The sequence below is a fragment of the Myxocyprinus asiaticus genome, chromosome 47 (genome assembly GCF_019703515.2).
Source record: "Myxocyprinus asiaticus isolate MX2 ecotype Aquarium Trade chromosome 47, UBuf_Myxa_2, whole genome shotgun sequence".
Taxonomy (NCBI): domain Eukaryota; kingdom Metazoa; phylum Chordata; class Actinopteri; order Cypriniformes; family Catostomidae; genus Myxocyprinus; species Myxocyprinus asiaticus.
The window spans coordinates 27190483-27206596 of record NC_059390.1 but is presented as its reverse complement, the minus strand read 5'-3'; the positions used below and the strand labels follow the sequence as shown (position 1 = coordinate 27206596).

Sequence of the window (16114 nt, the reverse complement as noted above, 5' to 3'; positions counted from 1 at the left end):
TATGTTTTCATAAAAATCTAAAATGTGCTAGACACAAATATTGAAACACATACATTCATACGCTGCTCTTTCCCCACCGTAGGTTGCTGGGATGATACACAAATGTGTTTCTGTGTGTTCTGTTCATACAACAAATGCTCTTACACAAAAGAGAAAGTGCTTGTTGCAAGAGACGCACATACACATTCACGCACTGCTCATTCCCCGTCAGAGTTCGCACACAAAGATTCTTACAAAAAAGCACTTGTGATGCCTTCACGAGACACACAAACATTCTCATTTCTCTCCCCCTCTTGCCAGAGTTCGTCAGGACTGGGATATTACACAGAATGTTGCTTCTGTGTGTTGTGTTTAAATAAAGGATGTTCTCATAAAGAGAAAAGCACTTGTTGCAATGCACGAGGTGCATGCACTCGAAGAATCCCATCATGCTTCTTTTTCCCACACACACTGTGTGGGTAAAAGGTGGTGAGCAGTAATCTATCTCCTCTAGTGAGCAAGCCAACGCACCCGTTATCTCGCTTACAGCGTTCGGTCATCTATGGTCATCTTGGACAGCTCCAACCTTTTAACAGCATCATGCTGTGTCAGGTCTTCTAGCAAAGGTGGTAATCACGGACCAGTATTCGGCATCTAGCACTTCAGTCGTCTTGAAATACTAGCCATCTCTTAGCCTTGAGGGCTTTGCATTCCAAGGTAGCGAATCACCACGTTCTGATTTGATAGGACAACATGACAGTGGTAGCTTACATAAATGATGTGCCCAGCTGAGGTGAATGCCATTCTGCAAGCTAAAGCGCTGTCCGTGAGCCTCTATGCACTAAGTGGCATGTTTACAAATTTGTGCTCTTCACGTGATGAAGACTCGGTGAACTGCTCCATAGCGGAGTTCCTCGTGTTCCTCCAAGAGCAGCTGGACACGGATCTCACCACATCGACGCTTAGGTAGCAACTATGTTGGCATATCACACTCCGGAGGCTGGCTCCTCCATGGGCAGACATGTTCTATTTTTCAGTTCGTCAAGGGAGAGAGGCACCTAAACCCCCTCGCCCTGCTACAGATCCCAGCTTGGGATTTAAACCTGACGCTGAAGGTGCTCACGAGCCCCCCCATTCGGACCTTTGGAATTTGTGGAGTTGCGTGTGCTTTCCCTAAGACCGCACTCCTATTGGCTCTGGCCTCAGTTAAACAAGTGGATGATATGCAGGCGATGTCGGTCGACAGCTCATGGATTGTATTTGGGCTGGGTATTTCAAAAGCCACCATCAACCCAAAAAGGCTATGTGCCTAAGGTTCTATCCACGCCTTTCAGGTCTCAGGTGGTCCAGGTTTTCTCAGTGGATCGTTGATGCGAGTGCCCTCGCTTATGAATCACATGGCATGAGATGCCCTATTGGTGTGAAAGTGCATTCAACTAGAGGCATGGCCTCTTCATGGGCATGGACAAATGGTGTGTCCTTGCAGGACATATGCTTTGCAGCAGGTTGGTCATCACAAACACTATGTGGCATCTCTTCCAACGTCCTCTCTGTCTAAAGCGTTTTTTGTTCCAACACTCAGCAGGTGAGCCCAGGCCCTTTTATTACAGGTGGGCTACCAGATATATGTATATTTTGCTACAGCCACCTATATATAGGCTGTTGTTGAAATTATCCCCCTTAGAAGTCACAAGCACTTCCAATAAGGAATACATTTCTTTCTTTTTATTTGGTTCATATAGATTCCCAGGCTGAGATTAACTTCCATCTGAGATCAACTTCCAATATGGTTTTCACCATATTGAAAACCATATTCATTAATTCATACACTTGAAGGACTTCCCCAAAGCATTTCACTGAAATGTTGAGTGAACTGAATCAATAGGGAACATCTCCGGTTACACATGTAATGTCAGTTCCCTGAGATGAAGGGAATGAGACACTGTGGAACTTGGCCGCACTACTACTTCAGAGTTTTGAGGTATGAGCGTTGCGTTCTTGTCCTTCAGTTCGAAAATTCTGAAGAAATGGTGATTGAGCGCCCACTTATATAGGGCAAATGCGCGCCGAAAAGGACGGGGCTCAAACACCATTGCCAATCATAAGATTTCCATTATGATACAATGGCTTCAATTAAGTAGTCGGAGAAGAATTTCCCCCCAAAGCTTTTCACCGCTTTGTCTCGTTCCCTTCATCTCAGGGAACTGAGGTTACATGTGTAACTGGAGACATTTTGACGAAGCACATTTGACAAGAAAGACAGAAATAGCAAAAATGCTTTGTGTACCAGCTGCATGGTGAAGAGAGACACTTAAACACCTGTTACATCTCTCATCTCCATCTCTCTAGCGTTCCATCCAGGGTCAGAAATTAATGGGGGCTCTGGGCAAAAATGTCCCCTAAATTCAAAATATGGGGGCCAAAAATGCCAATGTAAAGAGTTCCTGTTGTTTTATTAATAACATCTGATATAGTTCAAAATACATACATTGCAATCTTCATTGGAATTTTTGCTGAACATAATTTGTTTCATGCCGTCCATTGTGCAGAGTCAGTGACGGATGCTCGAGCCATAAATGTGCAGAGATTGGCACTCCACTTCTCACGCTCTGCATCAGTCCGGTGTCATACTCACATGCTAAATTACGTGACAGTTTAGACCATTTATTCAAAATTGACTGTCTTAGTGAGTAACACATTCGCTCCCTGTGCTATAACTTACTCCCCTGACATCGGCTCATCTCACATATCTGTCTGTTTGAAAAGCCTCCTCACCAGCTAGAAGCCAAAAGTGCGGGAGGGATGGATGGATGTATATTTATTAAGATAATCAGGTCTGAGAGAACACAAAATATAATGCAACCAAATAGTACAATGTAGATAATAATAATCATATAAAAAAAAAATCTATATACATGTATAAATAGCATTATTAATGATAATTATAATAATAATTTTACAATAACCACTCATATCTGACAAATTTTAATTGTGAAATGTTTATTTTTGCATTGTTTTATTCAATTGACATGAAGTTGCTAAATTTATTTTAAACTCATTCTAAATCTGGAGAAATGCTGTCATCTCCTCTGTGTCTGTGCATTAGTTTTGTAGGCTATGTTAATTTTAATATAAATAACAAATCAATAATAATTTTCCAAAATATTTGGAAATATGTGAATGAGACATTTTTTTTCGAAGATTTGTTTCAGTAACAATGCATATATGTAATGTACAGATCATGTAATTTTGTAATTATTGAAACTTGTTTAAATTATAACATAAATGGATGACAGGGTCATTTTATATGGTTAGAATGGAAAAAATGCTCTTGAAAAGGTAAAACATGCCACTGGAAGTAAAATATTGCACCTACGGTCACCAAAATTGGTACATATATATTTCTCATCAAGCCGGACAACTTTCATAATTACAGTCATTAGGTCCACCCAGCAGGAAGTCGGCCATTTTGGATTTTTTAAATATTGCAGTGTCTGAACTTTTAATTACTCCTCCTTGGTGATGTGGTCACCACATTTAGACAACATTATGCCAAGACACTGAAAATGCTAAATTGCGAACATATTTTGATATTTCGAATGGTGTTGCCATTGCGAGGCATTCAATTATTTAAAAAATGGGAAACAGGAAGTGTCTTCTGTGTGCAATGTGTGATTTAGATCAACATTGATATGTATGTTTAGTAGCTAATCTACTAATGGATTTGACTATTTTGGGTCACAGCACCACCACCTGGCAGCAGGAAGTGTGGCTCTTACAAAAGACAACAGACCATTCCCATTGAGGAAGAACTGTGAGAATACATGATGACTCAACAGCAAATGGATATTGATATATACGAGACAGACAGTGTATTCAGTCCATTCATGATCAAATCAGTGTTATACTGTACATATACAAATACACAAATTACTAGAATTCTGCATGAATCATAATCAAAGTTCAAAATTACAGGTGCTGCCTACATTAACACTCCCACGGCAGGCATTCTAATCAATGATTTTACAAGAAGTTTACACTGATCACAGACACGATTCTCTTGAGAACACAAGATTTTTTTTTTTAATTGATTAATTATCATAACGTTGGCAATTTCATAGGTAATTTAATAGATAAGGTTACTGTTAGATATAGATACTGTTTATAGATACTGTTAAACCCCGTGTTTTGACACTGGCAGCATACTTCATCTTTAGCCTCGAAGAGATGAGTTGTGACCTCATTCAGGAGTCAAATTATGATTCGGTGAACCAATTTATGAGAGAATTAATAGATCAATTAATTCATCTGTAGATCAAAAAATAATGGATCAATTATTAGATCAATGAGTCAATAATCAATTAATTAATAGATCAACGGATTGATGATTCAACCGATCAATTAATCACTAGATCAACAAATCAATAGATCAATATTTCAGCGAATTAATGAATCAGTATATATAAAATACAATGAATCAATGACTAAACGAATCAATGATTCAATGAATGAACAGACCACTGAATCAATGGATCAGTGAATGATTCAATGTATCGAAGAATGAATATATTAATGACACAAATGATCAATTAATCAATGATTAAGTGGATGAATGAATCACTAGAACAATTAATCACTGGATCAATGAATCAGTATACAAATTAGTAATCAAATTAATTTATAAATGGATAAACAAAGAGATAAATAAATCAGCAGATCAGTGAATCAATGGATCCATAAATCAGTAGATGATTTAAAAAATGGATCTGTATATAGCCTAATAAAATGATCAATAAATCAACAGTTAAGTGAATCAATGGATCAACAGATTACAGAATTAATAAATCCATGATTCAGTGGATGAAAGAATCAATGGATCAATGAATCAGTAGACTAATTAAAAATGGATCGATATATAATAAATAAATCAAATCATATATAAATGATTTGACAGATGAACAGATCAATAAATTAATGAATCAATGATTCAGTTGATGAAAGAATCAATGGAACAATTAATCAATGGATCCATAAATCAGTACACTAATTAAAAAATGAATCGATATATAATAAATGAATTACTGAATCAACAGTGAAATGAATCAGCGGATCAACAGAGCAGTAAATTAATACATCAATGATTCAGTGGATGAAAGAATCAATGGAAGAATTAATCAATGGATCCATAAATCAGTATACTAATTAAAAACTGATCGATATATAATAAATGAATTACTGAATCAACAGTGAAATGAATCAATGGCTCAACAGAGCAGTAAATTAATGAATCACTGATTCAATGGATCAAAAATCAATGGATCAATATATAACGATCAAAGAATCAGATAAATTAATCAAAAAAAAATCAACTGATCAGTGAATCAATGGCTCAATTAAGTGGATCAAAGAATCAGTGGAACAATTAATCAATGGGTCAATAGGGGGCCTGGGTTGCTCAGTGGTAAAAGACGCTGGCTACCACCCCTGGAGTTCGCTATTTCGCTAGTTTTGGCCCGGTTGCTAGGGTAGGTAGAGTCACATGGGGTAACCTCCTCGTGGTCGCAATAATGTGGTTCGTTCTTGGTGGGGCGCGTGGTGAGTTGAGTGCGGATGCCGCGGTGGGTGGCGTGAAGCCTCCACACGTGCTATGTCTCCGTGGCAACACGCTCAACAAGCTGATACATGGGTTGATGGTCTCAGACGCGGAGGCAACTGGGATTCATCCTCCGCCACCTGGATTGAGGTGAATCACTACGCCACCACGAGGATTTAAAAGCGCACTGGGAATTGGGCATTCCAAATTGGGTGAAAAAAATTAAAATAAAAAATTTCAAAGTCAATAAATCAGTAGACTAATTAATAAATAGATCAATATATAAATGCATCAATGAATCGACTGGCCAATGGCCTGCGGACCAGGGACTCAGTTTGGATGGTGAGAGAAATCCAGTGTCAACTGTCCAACTGCTGACGAAAGTTGTTGCCGACTTAGAGGATCTTGCTGTAATACGTCAATTGATTACGGCAATGGAATCAAAATTCTCTGAGTTGTAGGGGTGTGATGAGATCTCGTGCCACGAGATCTCGCAATATTAAAACGTGACGATATTTCTTGTTGAGGTGAAAAGCTGTCTCACGATATCAGCATGAGTGTGAGGGTGAAATTAGCATAGAAGATGCCCCCGCCACTTTTAAATCGTCTGTGTGGCAGCATTTTAGGTACCCGGTGGAAACAATGAACGGCGACAGAGTGACAGACAAGACACGAACAAAGGCTGTGTCTCGTTTGAAAGGCTGCGTCCTCCGGAGGTCGCATTTATCGGTCGCATATGTCATTGAGGCTGTCTCATTTCATTTTTTTCTTTTTTGGTCTTTTTCTTATTTTTTATCTGTTGTCAATGCCTTTTATGTATATGCACTTACATTTATACAATTGTTTACCTTTTTTGCATTCCCGAAAAAAAGAAAAAGAAAAGAGACAGCCTCGATGATGTATGCGGCCGACAAATGCGACCTCCGGAGGACGCAGCCTTCCAAACGAGACACAGCCAATATGTAAGCACTGTAAGAAAATAGTGCCGTACACCGTGGCTAACACAAGCAATATGCAAAGACACCTACAGAACCACCGCAGCAATCAACTAAAATCAACCAGGTCTGAAGAGACTCATGTGAATTCATACAGGGGAGAAGCCAGTCAGTTGAGTTTGTGGCAAAACCTTTTACAGTGCTTGCATATTGTTCTGTCTTTTACTGCATTGGATAATTCACACTCAGAAAGCAGAACTAAAGTGACATTCATTAAAAGATGATTAGTTAAAACATTTCAAAATGCACCTGCATTGTTTTGCATTTTGTGACTTTCAGTCGAATAAAAGACTATTTTTCCAGTGATATACACTACCGGTCAAAAGTTTTGAAACACTTGCCTGAAATGTTTCTCATGATCTTAAAAATCTTTTGATCTGAAGGTGTATGCTTAAATGTTTGAAATTAGTTTTGTAGACAAAAATATAATTGTGCCACCATATTAATTTATTTCATTATAAAACTAAAATTTAATAAAAAATAAAAAAAATTTTTTGAAATTGATGACTTGGACCAAATAATAAAGAAAAGCAGCCAATAAGTGCCCAACATAGATGGGAACTCCTTCAATACTGTTTAAAAAGCATCCCAGGGTGATACCTCAAGAAGTTGGTTGAGAAAATGTCAAGAGTACATGTCTGCAAATTCTAGGCAAAGGGTGACTACTTTGAAGATGCTAAAATATAACACAGTTTTGATTTATTTTGGATTTTGTTTAGTCACAACATAATTCCCATAGTTCCATTTATGTTATTCAATAGTTTTAATGACTTTACTATTATTCTAAATATGAAAAAAATTATAATAAAGAATGAGTGTTTCAAAACTTTTGATCGGTAGTGTATATAGTGTTAAAATATCGTCTCATCTCATTCTCGTGAACCCAGTATCATGTATCGTCTATTCTCGGAAGCTAAGTGTATCGTCACACCCCTACTGAGTTGGTTACAAGATTGATGGACTTCAAGAGACGGATCGATTCTGCAGTCTTCGGAGAGGGAGTTAGTCGCTAATCCGCTAACCACCAAGATAGACGTGGAATGAATTTTTGAAAACTTGATTTGGAAAACCGCAATAGGCGGAATAACGTCTGAATTGTTGGAATTCCGGAGCATGAGGAAGGCAGAGATATGGTGAAATTCCTAGATGAGCTCTTCTTGAGTCTCCTCTTTGTCATTACAGGCCACAAGCTGGAAATCGATCGAGTTCACAGAGTCCCGGCTCGGAGATCAGCTGAGGGAGACAGGCCCCAATCAATTCTGGCCAAATTTCTGAGATCATCTGATAAAGATCTTGTGTTACGTGAGGCAAGGAGTAAAGGAAGGCTTTCTTAGAAGAATCACAAAATTTTCTCGTTTCCAGACTTTGCGAATTCAACATGAGAGAAACATGATCGATTCAAGGAATGCAAGAATCTCTTACATCAATGGAAGATCACTTTTGCTCTGATGTTTCCGGCCAAACTGAGAATAGATACTAAGGATGGCCGCAAAGTATTTACATGCCTGCAGCAAGCACTGTCTTTCATAAAAACATTGGAGTGAGTAAGCCTTTTGGTGATTTTCATGTTGACAGTTAAGTGGATGAATCCACATGTTTTTTTGTGTGTGTGTGTGTGTGTTTATTCCGCTTATGGGCTGGAGTTTGTTTAATAGACTATTTTTTGCTGTGTAATTCTGTCTCACAAATTTGTACAGAAGCAATCTTGAGACTTGAGCAAAGCTGTCACAGGCACTCTCGTAGGCATACATGGACTGTTTGAGTTTAGAGGGATGGACGCTGGTTGGCGCTGTCGTGCGCAGGTTTAATGCGCACGTTTTTCTTTTTTCTGTTTGTTTGGTTCTGGGGGAAATTCGGGGTTTGATTGTTGCACCAGTGTGGAATGTGCTCTTTTTAATTTTATTTTTGACACACAATTTATTTTTTCGCATATGTCAAAATGTAAAATGTTAATATGAGTGGATTGTCTCTCTCCACGTGGAATGTGAATGAGTTGGGGCACCCCATAAAAAAAGGAAGGTTATTTCTTTTCTTAAACGTAAGAAATATGATATAGTGTTTCTTCAAGAAACGCATCTTTCCCCACAGGAAGCTGAAACATTTGGGAAGATATGGGGTGGACATGTTTTCTTTAGTGCTGGCTCAAGTAAGAGCAGGGAGTCATTACATTGATGAGTAAACATCTACAATTCAAATGTCAGAAATTCAGGAGCAAAAGTTGATTTTGGCTAATATTTACGCACCTAATGCTGATGATCAGGGCTTTTTTTATAGATCTTGAAGGGATGTTGCAAGCCGGGACTATACATTTTTTTTTTTCCATCAGTCCATAAGATTTATTCTAGAAATGTTTTTTTTTTATTTTTTTATATCTAAATCTCTCATTTCTTCTGTCGTTGATTGTTCAATTGGAAACATCTTAGTCTCAGATCATGCCCCGGTGAGTTTAGAGGTGTTGCCACATACAGAGAAAAATAAATCATAGTTGCCACTTTAATGTATCACTTTTTCAAAATCCTGATTTCCAACAAATGCTAAAGGCTGAAATCAATGTTTATATGGAGACAAACTGGTCCTTAGTATCTTCTGTGGGTGTGGCTTGGGAGGCACTTAAGGCGGTTCTTAGTGGTCAGATCATTCAGTATGCATCATTCATCAAAAAATCCAGAGCACGAGAACTCATGGAGTTGGAAGGGAATATTAAAGTGCCAAGGCAGAGCTGAAGCATTGAATGTCGTCTTATGGCCTCAGAGAATTGACCTGATTGAAATAAAGATATAATACTATTTTGTTGCGTAAGGTGGAGTTTTAGCTATTTAGGGCAAGACAGTCATACTTTGAGTTGGGGGACAAAGCAGGGAAGCTTTTGGCTAGATATATAAAGCAGAGAGAGTCTTTTTCTACCATTCCCTCAGTGAAATCTGCTGGTGGTGAAATATTTATCTCAGCCATTGATATTAATAATGCTTAAAATAATTCTATCTTGATCTTTATAGTTCCACATATTCGTCTACTGATGAGGATATTAGAAATTTTGTGGAACCATTAGATCTCCCTAAACTGACGACGGAGCAAAAATTATGTTGATTCTGAGATAACCTTGGAGGAGCTTGGAGAGGTAATTAAGGGCTTGCCTACAGTCAAGGCTCCATTTTTTAGATCTTATGCTACAAAACTGGCTCCACTTTTGTTAGAAGCTTATATGGAATCATTAAAGAATTGAAAGCTTCCGCCAACCATGACAAGCCTGGATCAGTCTGATTCTTAAAAAAGACAAAGATCCAAGAGTTACCGTCCAATTTCCCTGATCTAGCTAGATGTTAAAATATTGTCAAAAGTTCTGGCTAACCGATTAAGTTATGACATCTCTTATACATATAGATCAGGTGGGATTTATTCGGGGTCGTAGCTCTTCTGATAATATTAGGCATATCATCAATATCATGTGGTCAGTGGTGAATGATCAGACTCCGGTCGCTGCCATCTCACTTGACGCCGAAAGGCGTTTGATATGGTAGAATGGGATTATCTTTTTAAGATGTTGGAAATAAACCGGTTCAGGTTTATTAAAACTGAAACTTTTATTAGTTGGATCAAGTTACTTTATAGACACCCGGTGGTGGTGGTACAAACTAATGGATTAAATTCAGATTATTTTACTCTGGATAGGGGCACCCTGTAGGGTTACCCTCTTTCCCCATTATTGTTCTGTCTTGCCCTGGAACCATTAGCAGCCATGATAAGAAAGGAAGATGATTTTCCAGGGGTGGTGGCGGGTGGCGTGGCACATATGCTTTTGCTTTACGCAAATTATTTTTTTGTTATTTGTCTCCGACTCTACTAGATCTATGCCTTGCCTCCACAGAATTATTAATTCCTTTTCTAAGTTCTCGGGATACAGAGCCAATTGGTCAAAATCTGAAGCTTTGGCTCTGACAGCGAACTGCCCAGTAACGGCTTTCCAGCCAGGTGCCTTCCAGTGGTCCATTAAGTATTTGGGCATTTTATTCCCTGCAAATTTAGTTAGAGTTATGTTTTCGTGTGATGTGGGTAGGTGGGCTTCATTACATTTATCTATGATTGGGAAGGTTAATGTTATTAAAATGAATTGTATTCCAAAATTCAACTGCTTGTTACAGTCTCTCCCTGTAGATGTCCCCCTCTCTTATTTCAAGCAATTTGATAGTATAGCGAAGTCCTTCATTTGGAATGGTAAACGTCCTAGAGTACATTTTAATAAATTACATAGGCCGATTGACAATGGTGGGCTAGGCCTACCCAAGATTTTGTTTTATTATTATGCATTCGGTCTCAGACATTTGGCTCATTGGTAACTTTTGTATTGAACAGGAAGTTCTTGCCCCTATTTCCCCATTGCAAAGCCTTTCTATTAAACTAACTGGAGTAGTTAAGTCACACCCCGTTATCTCGCATTGGCACACAGTATGGACAAAAGTGTCCAGAGTGTTTAATTCGGACATTTATTTAAATGTTGCCTCGAGCATATGGCTGAACCCTAAACTATGTATTGAAAGGTCCCCATCCTGCTGGTCAGAGTGGATTGTGGGGGGGGTTACTACACTCGGTGACCTATATGAGAGTGGAGTGTTGAGATCTTTTGAAAATTTGGTTCAACACTTTGAGATTCCCAGATCTCAGTTCTATAGGTATTTACAGCTGCGCCACCTGCTCTGTAATATTTTTGCCCCTAAAGTGGCAGATACTCTGGAAGAGGTGATTACAGCTTTTGGTAAAGGTCATGAGGAATCAGTGTATTACTCCCTGTTAATTCAGAGTCTGGGGGACAGAGCTTTAACTTCTACCAAGAGATTATGGGAGAAAGATTTCAACTTGGTATTGGAGGAGGAAGTGTGGGCTAGGATTCTAAAAAATGTCAAGTCTGCATCTAGAGATGCAAGGGTTCGTCTTATGCAATTTAAGATTTTAAATAGATTCTATTGGACCCCCTCTAGATTATATAGGCTTGGTCTTAAAGACACACCCACCTGCTGGCGATGCCAAGCAGAAGATGGAGACACAATCCATGTTTTTTAGGGGTTTTGGTTTTGGTTGAAAGTTCAGAGTTTTTTTGTGTGACGTTTTGAGCACTCAAATTTTACTTTGTCACAGACTCTGTATTTTGGGTAATGGGTTGGTCATAAATTGGGGGGATAATCATCTAAACTGGGTTCTGACCAGTCTCATGATCGGCAGGCAAATAATTTTAAGGGGATGGAAGTCGGATGGAGAGCCATCTTTTTTGGAGTGGTGTGTGGAAATGGGGAGGATGGCTGCTTTCGAGGAAGTGACAAGTAGAAGGCTGGGGTTTTGGGTCTTATTTGTTAAAAAATGGGGCAATTATTTAGTTTTTTGGGGGGACTCTAAGGGAGGGGATGTGGAGAGTGTAGTTTAGTTTATTTATGTATGTTTATTATAATCTGTGTGTGTGTGTGTGTGTGTGTGTGTGTGTGTGTGTGTGTTATTATGTGGGACCACAGGGGTGTTCATTGGGGGTCAGGGTGGGATATTAGTGGGGTTTAAATGTGAAATGTTGATTCATTGTATATGTGTTGGGTTTTTCTTTATGATGTATATATATGAATCAATAAAAATTGTTAATTACAAAAAAACAGATCAAGGAATCAGTGGATCAATGAGTCAATAGATCAATTAATCAATAGAACAATTAATCAACAGATCCATCATCCATAAATCAATAAAAATCATATCAACATATAATAAATGGGTCAGTGAATCAACAGATAAATGAATCAACAGATCAGTGAATCAATGATTCAATAGATCAATTATCAAACAGCAAATTAATCAATGGATCGATGAATCAGTAGACTAATTAATATACTGATTGATATATAAATGGATCAATGAATCAACAGATAAATGAATCACTGGAACAAATAATCAATGGTTCCATAAATTGGTAGACTAATTAGAAAACAGATTCATATATAATGAATGGATCAACAGATCAGTGGATCAAAGAATTTATGAAAAAATGATCAATGGATCAATGAATCAATTAATAAACTATTTACAGTATAAATAAATGGACCAATCAATCAACATTTAAATGAATCGACAGACCAGTGAATCAATCACTGGAACAATTACTCAATCGATTCATTAGATCAATTAATAAATGAATCAATAAGTCAGTAAACTAATTAATAAAAGGACTGATAAAAATGGATCAGTGAATCAACAGATAAATGAATGATCATTGAATCAATCAGTGGATCATGCACCTATCCGTGACCATACACATGTAGCCACATTCACTTCATCACTTGTGTCATTAAACAGCGAGTGTGAGTGAGTGTGTGTGTGTGTGTGTGTGTCTCGAGTCCTGATGTTCTATAGAATCATTGTGACCCTGATGTTACAATGACAGACAAACAGTCACATTCCTGGAACGCATTTAAATGTAACAACAGAAAACGCCAAGACACATGTTATTATGACGTAAAGCCGCCCATTTAAATCGGTGAGCTCTTAGTGCGACACGAGTCATATTCATGAAGTGTTTCATTTATAAGAATGGACATTCCTGTATCTATGAATCATGACAGTCATATGGACACATATTGCAAATCGCCTGTTGCCGTCTTCAATATATCCTTCTTATATCTTAAATCGAAATATCTTACCCATCTCGTAAATCGGAGCGAAGTTTCATGAACCCTGCTGATAGTGTGAGATAGATCCTGTAGGAACACCTGCTGGAAAACTGCTGCAAATATTCATAAGATCTCCGATCAGCAGTAGGACCTTTCTCTCTCTCCTGAAGAGCTGTTTTTATCTCCCGGGAGTCTTGATTATTGTTTAGTTAATGTCAATCCCTCGAGAGAACACACATCATATCTGCGAGTGTCTTGTTGATGTCACTGAAGTCTCATACACAGCAGACGGGCAGATCCTCTAAACGCGTTTGCTGATCTCTTAAAGGGGCCGCAGCACAGTCTACGATACAGCTTATCTACTGTATGTCGGACTCACGCTGTTTTTGGGTAGTTGATAAATAACACGGACGTGACATTTTTTTCTCAACATCAATATTTTAGGTTAAAATGTATAGGCCTATGTATCTGTAATTATGTAAATTTCTAGGTTGTGTAACTAGTCACCATTTCTTTTAAGATTTGCACTATATTAAAGTTCATTTCAATAGTTTTGCAGTGTGATAAATTATAATTTTTTTAAAAGTACAAATATTTCACGAAGTCTCTTAATTAAAATGAAACCAATAAAAACAGCGTAGAAATCATTAATTAAAATAATTGGAAAAATTTTGTAACAAAAGGAAAGTAGTACTAGTAGTAGACAAATAAAATAATTTTAGATATATTATAGTGTCACACAATAAAATATAAGCAGACATCTGTATGCATTGACCATTAGTCTCTATTACATTATATTTTTTTATTTAACACTTTTAAAAATATGCATTATGTCTAAAAAAGGATATATGCATAGCAAATACATAAAATTATAAATATATAAATATTGTATACTAATATATATATATATATATAGATAGATAGATAGATAGATAGATATACAGACACACACACACAGTACATACACAGTGCATTTATAAAGTATTCAGACCCCTTCATTTTTTCACATATTGTTATGTTACAGCTTAATGCTAAAATGCTTTAAATGTTTTTGTTTCACATCAATCTACACTCAGTTTCCCATAATGACAAGCAAAAACCAGATTTTGTATACATTTTCAAATGTATAAAAAAAAAAACAAAATGGGGGGAGTCGCATGGCACCATGCAGGGGTCAGACGTGTGAACAGCGAGCTCTGCGCACTTTGCTAGTTTTTATTTTTTTTTGTGTCTTAAACCGGTGAGATTCGATACACCCTGCTACATAACTGTTCTAAGAAGTCAACATGTCAAAGAATTCAAAATCCTCTGGCTCTGGAGATATTAAAAGACACTTACGTGCTCAAGCTGATACCCCAGACAGGGCCGCATACCAGGGACTCAGTTTGGATGGTGCAGCAGGAGAAATTCAACGTCAGCTGTTGAGCATGTCTATAATGCTGGCGAAGGTCATAGCGGACTTGGAGGATCTTGCGGTAATACGTCGATCGATCACTTCCATAGAGGCGAAATTCTCTGAGCTGGTTACAAGAATGTCAGATGTTGAGAAACTGATTGATTATCTGGAGTCATCGGAGAGAGAATTAGCTGCTAATCTGCTAGCGACCAAAGTAGATTTGGAACGCGTTTGGGAAAAGATGGAAGACCTTGAAAATCGTAATCGGCGAAACAACATCCGAATATGGTAAAAATCCTAGACGAGCTCTTCCCGAGTCCGCTCGACATAACAGGCCATAAGCTGGAAATCGAGCAAGTTCACAGAGTCCCGGCTCGGAGATCGGCTAAGGGAGACAGGCCTCGATTAATTCTGGCCAAATTTCTGAGATCGTCCGATAAAGATCTCGTGTTACGCGAGGCGAGGAGTAAAGGAAGGCTTTCTTGGAAGAACCACAACATTTTCTTGTTCCCAGACTTTGTGAATTCAACAAGAGAGAAACGTGATAGATTCAAGGAATACAAGAAACCCTTACATCAACGGAAGGTCGCTTTTGCACTGATGTTTCCGGCCAAACTGAGAATAGATACTAAGGATGGCTGCAAAATATTTACATGTCCACAGCAAGCATTGTCTTTCATAGAGTCAATGGGGTGAGTAAGCCATTTGGTGATTTCCAAGTGAACTCGACTCGTTGAACATACACTTGACTGTCTGAGGAAGCTGGGCGACTTTTTGTTTCTTTTTGTGTTGGTTCTGCCTAGCGGCTGGAGTTTGTTTTGTGGAATAACACTCCTTCAAGAAACTTTTGCATCAACGTAAGGTTGCTTTTGAACTGATGTTCCCAGCCAAATTGAGAATAGATATTAAGGATGGCCACAAAATATTTACATGCCCACAACAAGCTATGTCTTTCATAAAATCAGTGGACTGAGGAAGTAATGGTGTGTTTCTCACGTTGCCCCCAAGTGAGCTTGACTCACTGAACATTCACTTGACCATCCGAGGAAACGGGGCACCTGTTTTGTCCCTTTTCATGCTGGTTCCACCTAGCGGCTGGAGTTTGTTTTGTGGAATAACACTCCTTCGGGACAGTTGTGGAAGAATCTGCACGTGCCTTTGTGGAGTATTTTTTGCAGGACATTGGAAGGATTAGGTAATCTCCTGCGCTCATGAACAGCCAGCTCACTGAACATTTATTTGACTGCCCGAGGAAACATATTTTTTTTTTCTGTGCTGGTTCCGCTAGTGGCTGGAGTTGTTTTACAGAGTATTTTCTGTTATGTAATTCTGTCTCACAAAATTTTTATAGAAACACCGGACCTAAGCAATCTGACGGCAAAGTTGTCACAGGAGACTCTCGTAGGCGTACATGGATTGTTTAAATTTAGAGGGATGGACACCAGTTGGCGCTGTTGTGAGTGGTGTTAATAAGCACATTTTTCTTTTTGGTTCTGGGTGAAGTTTGGGGTTT

The 16114-nt window shown here is 38.3% G+C and overlaps 1 protein-coding gene across 2 annotated transcripts in view; it reads right to left on the bottom strand.

Annotated features, from left to right (window-relative positions):
- gramd4a (GRAM domain containing 4a) overlaps positions 1-13481 on the bottom strand; it is an 82917-nt gene extending 69436 nt beyond the window's left edge. Inside the window, exon 1 of one of the 2 annotated variants that reach the window (XM_051691570.1) lies at positions 13236-13481. In XM_051691570.1, coding sequence (XP_051547530.1) covers positions 13236-13264 — 29 coding nt within the window. In that variant the 5' untranslated portion in view covers positions 13265-13481. The remainder of the gene's footprint in view (positions 1-13235) is intronic. The other variant, XM_051691569.1, reaches the window with a different exon arrangement.
- Between the last annotated feature and the right edge of the window lie 2633 nt (positions 13482-16114).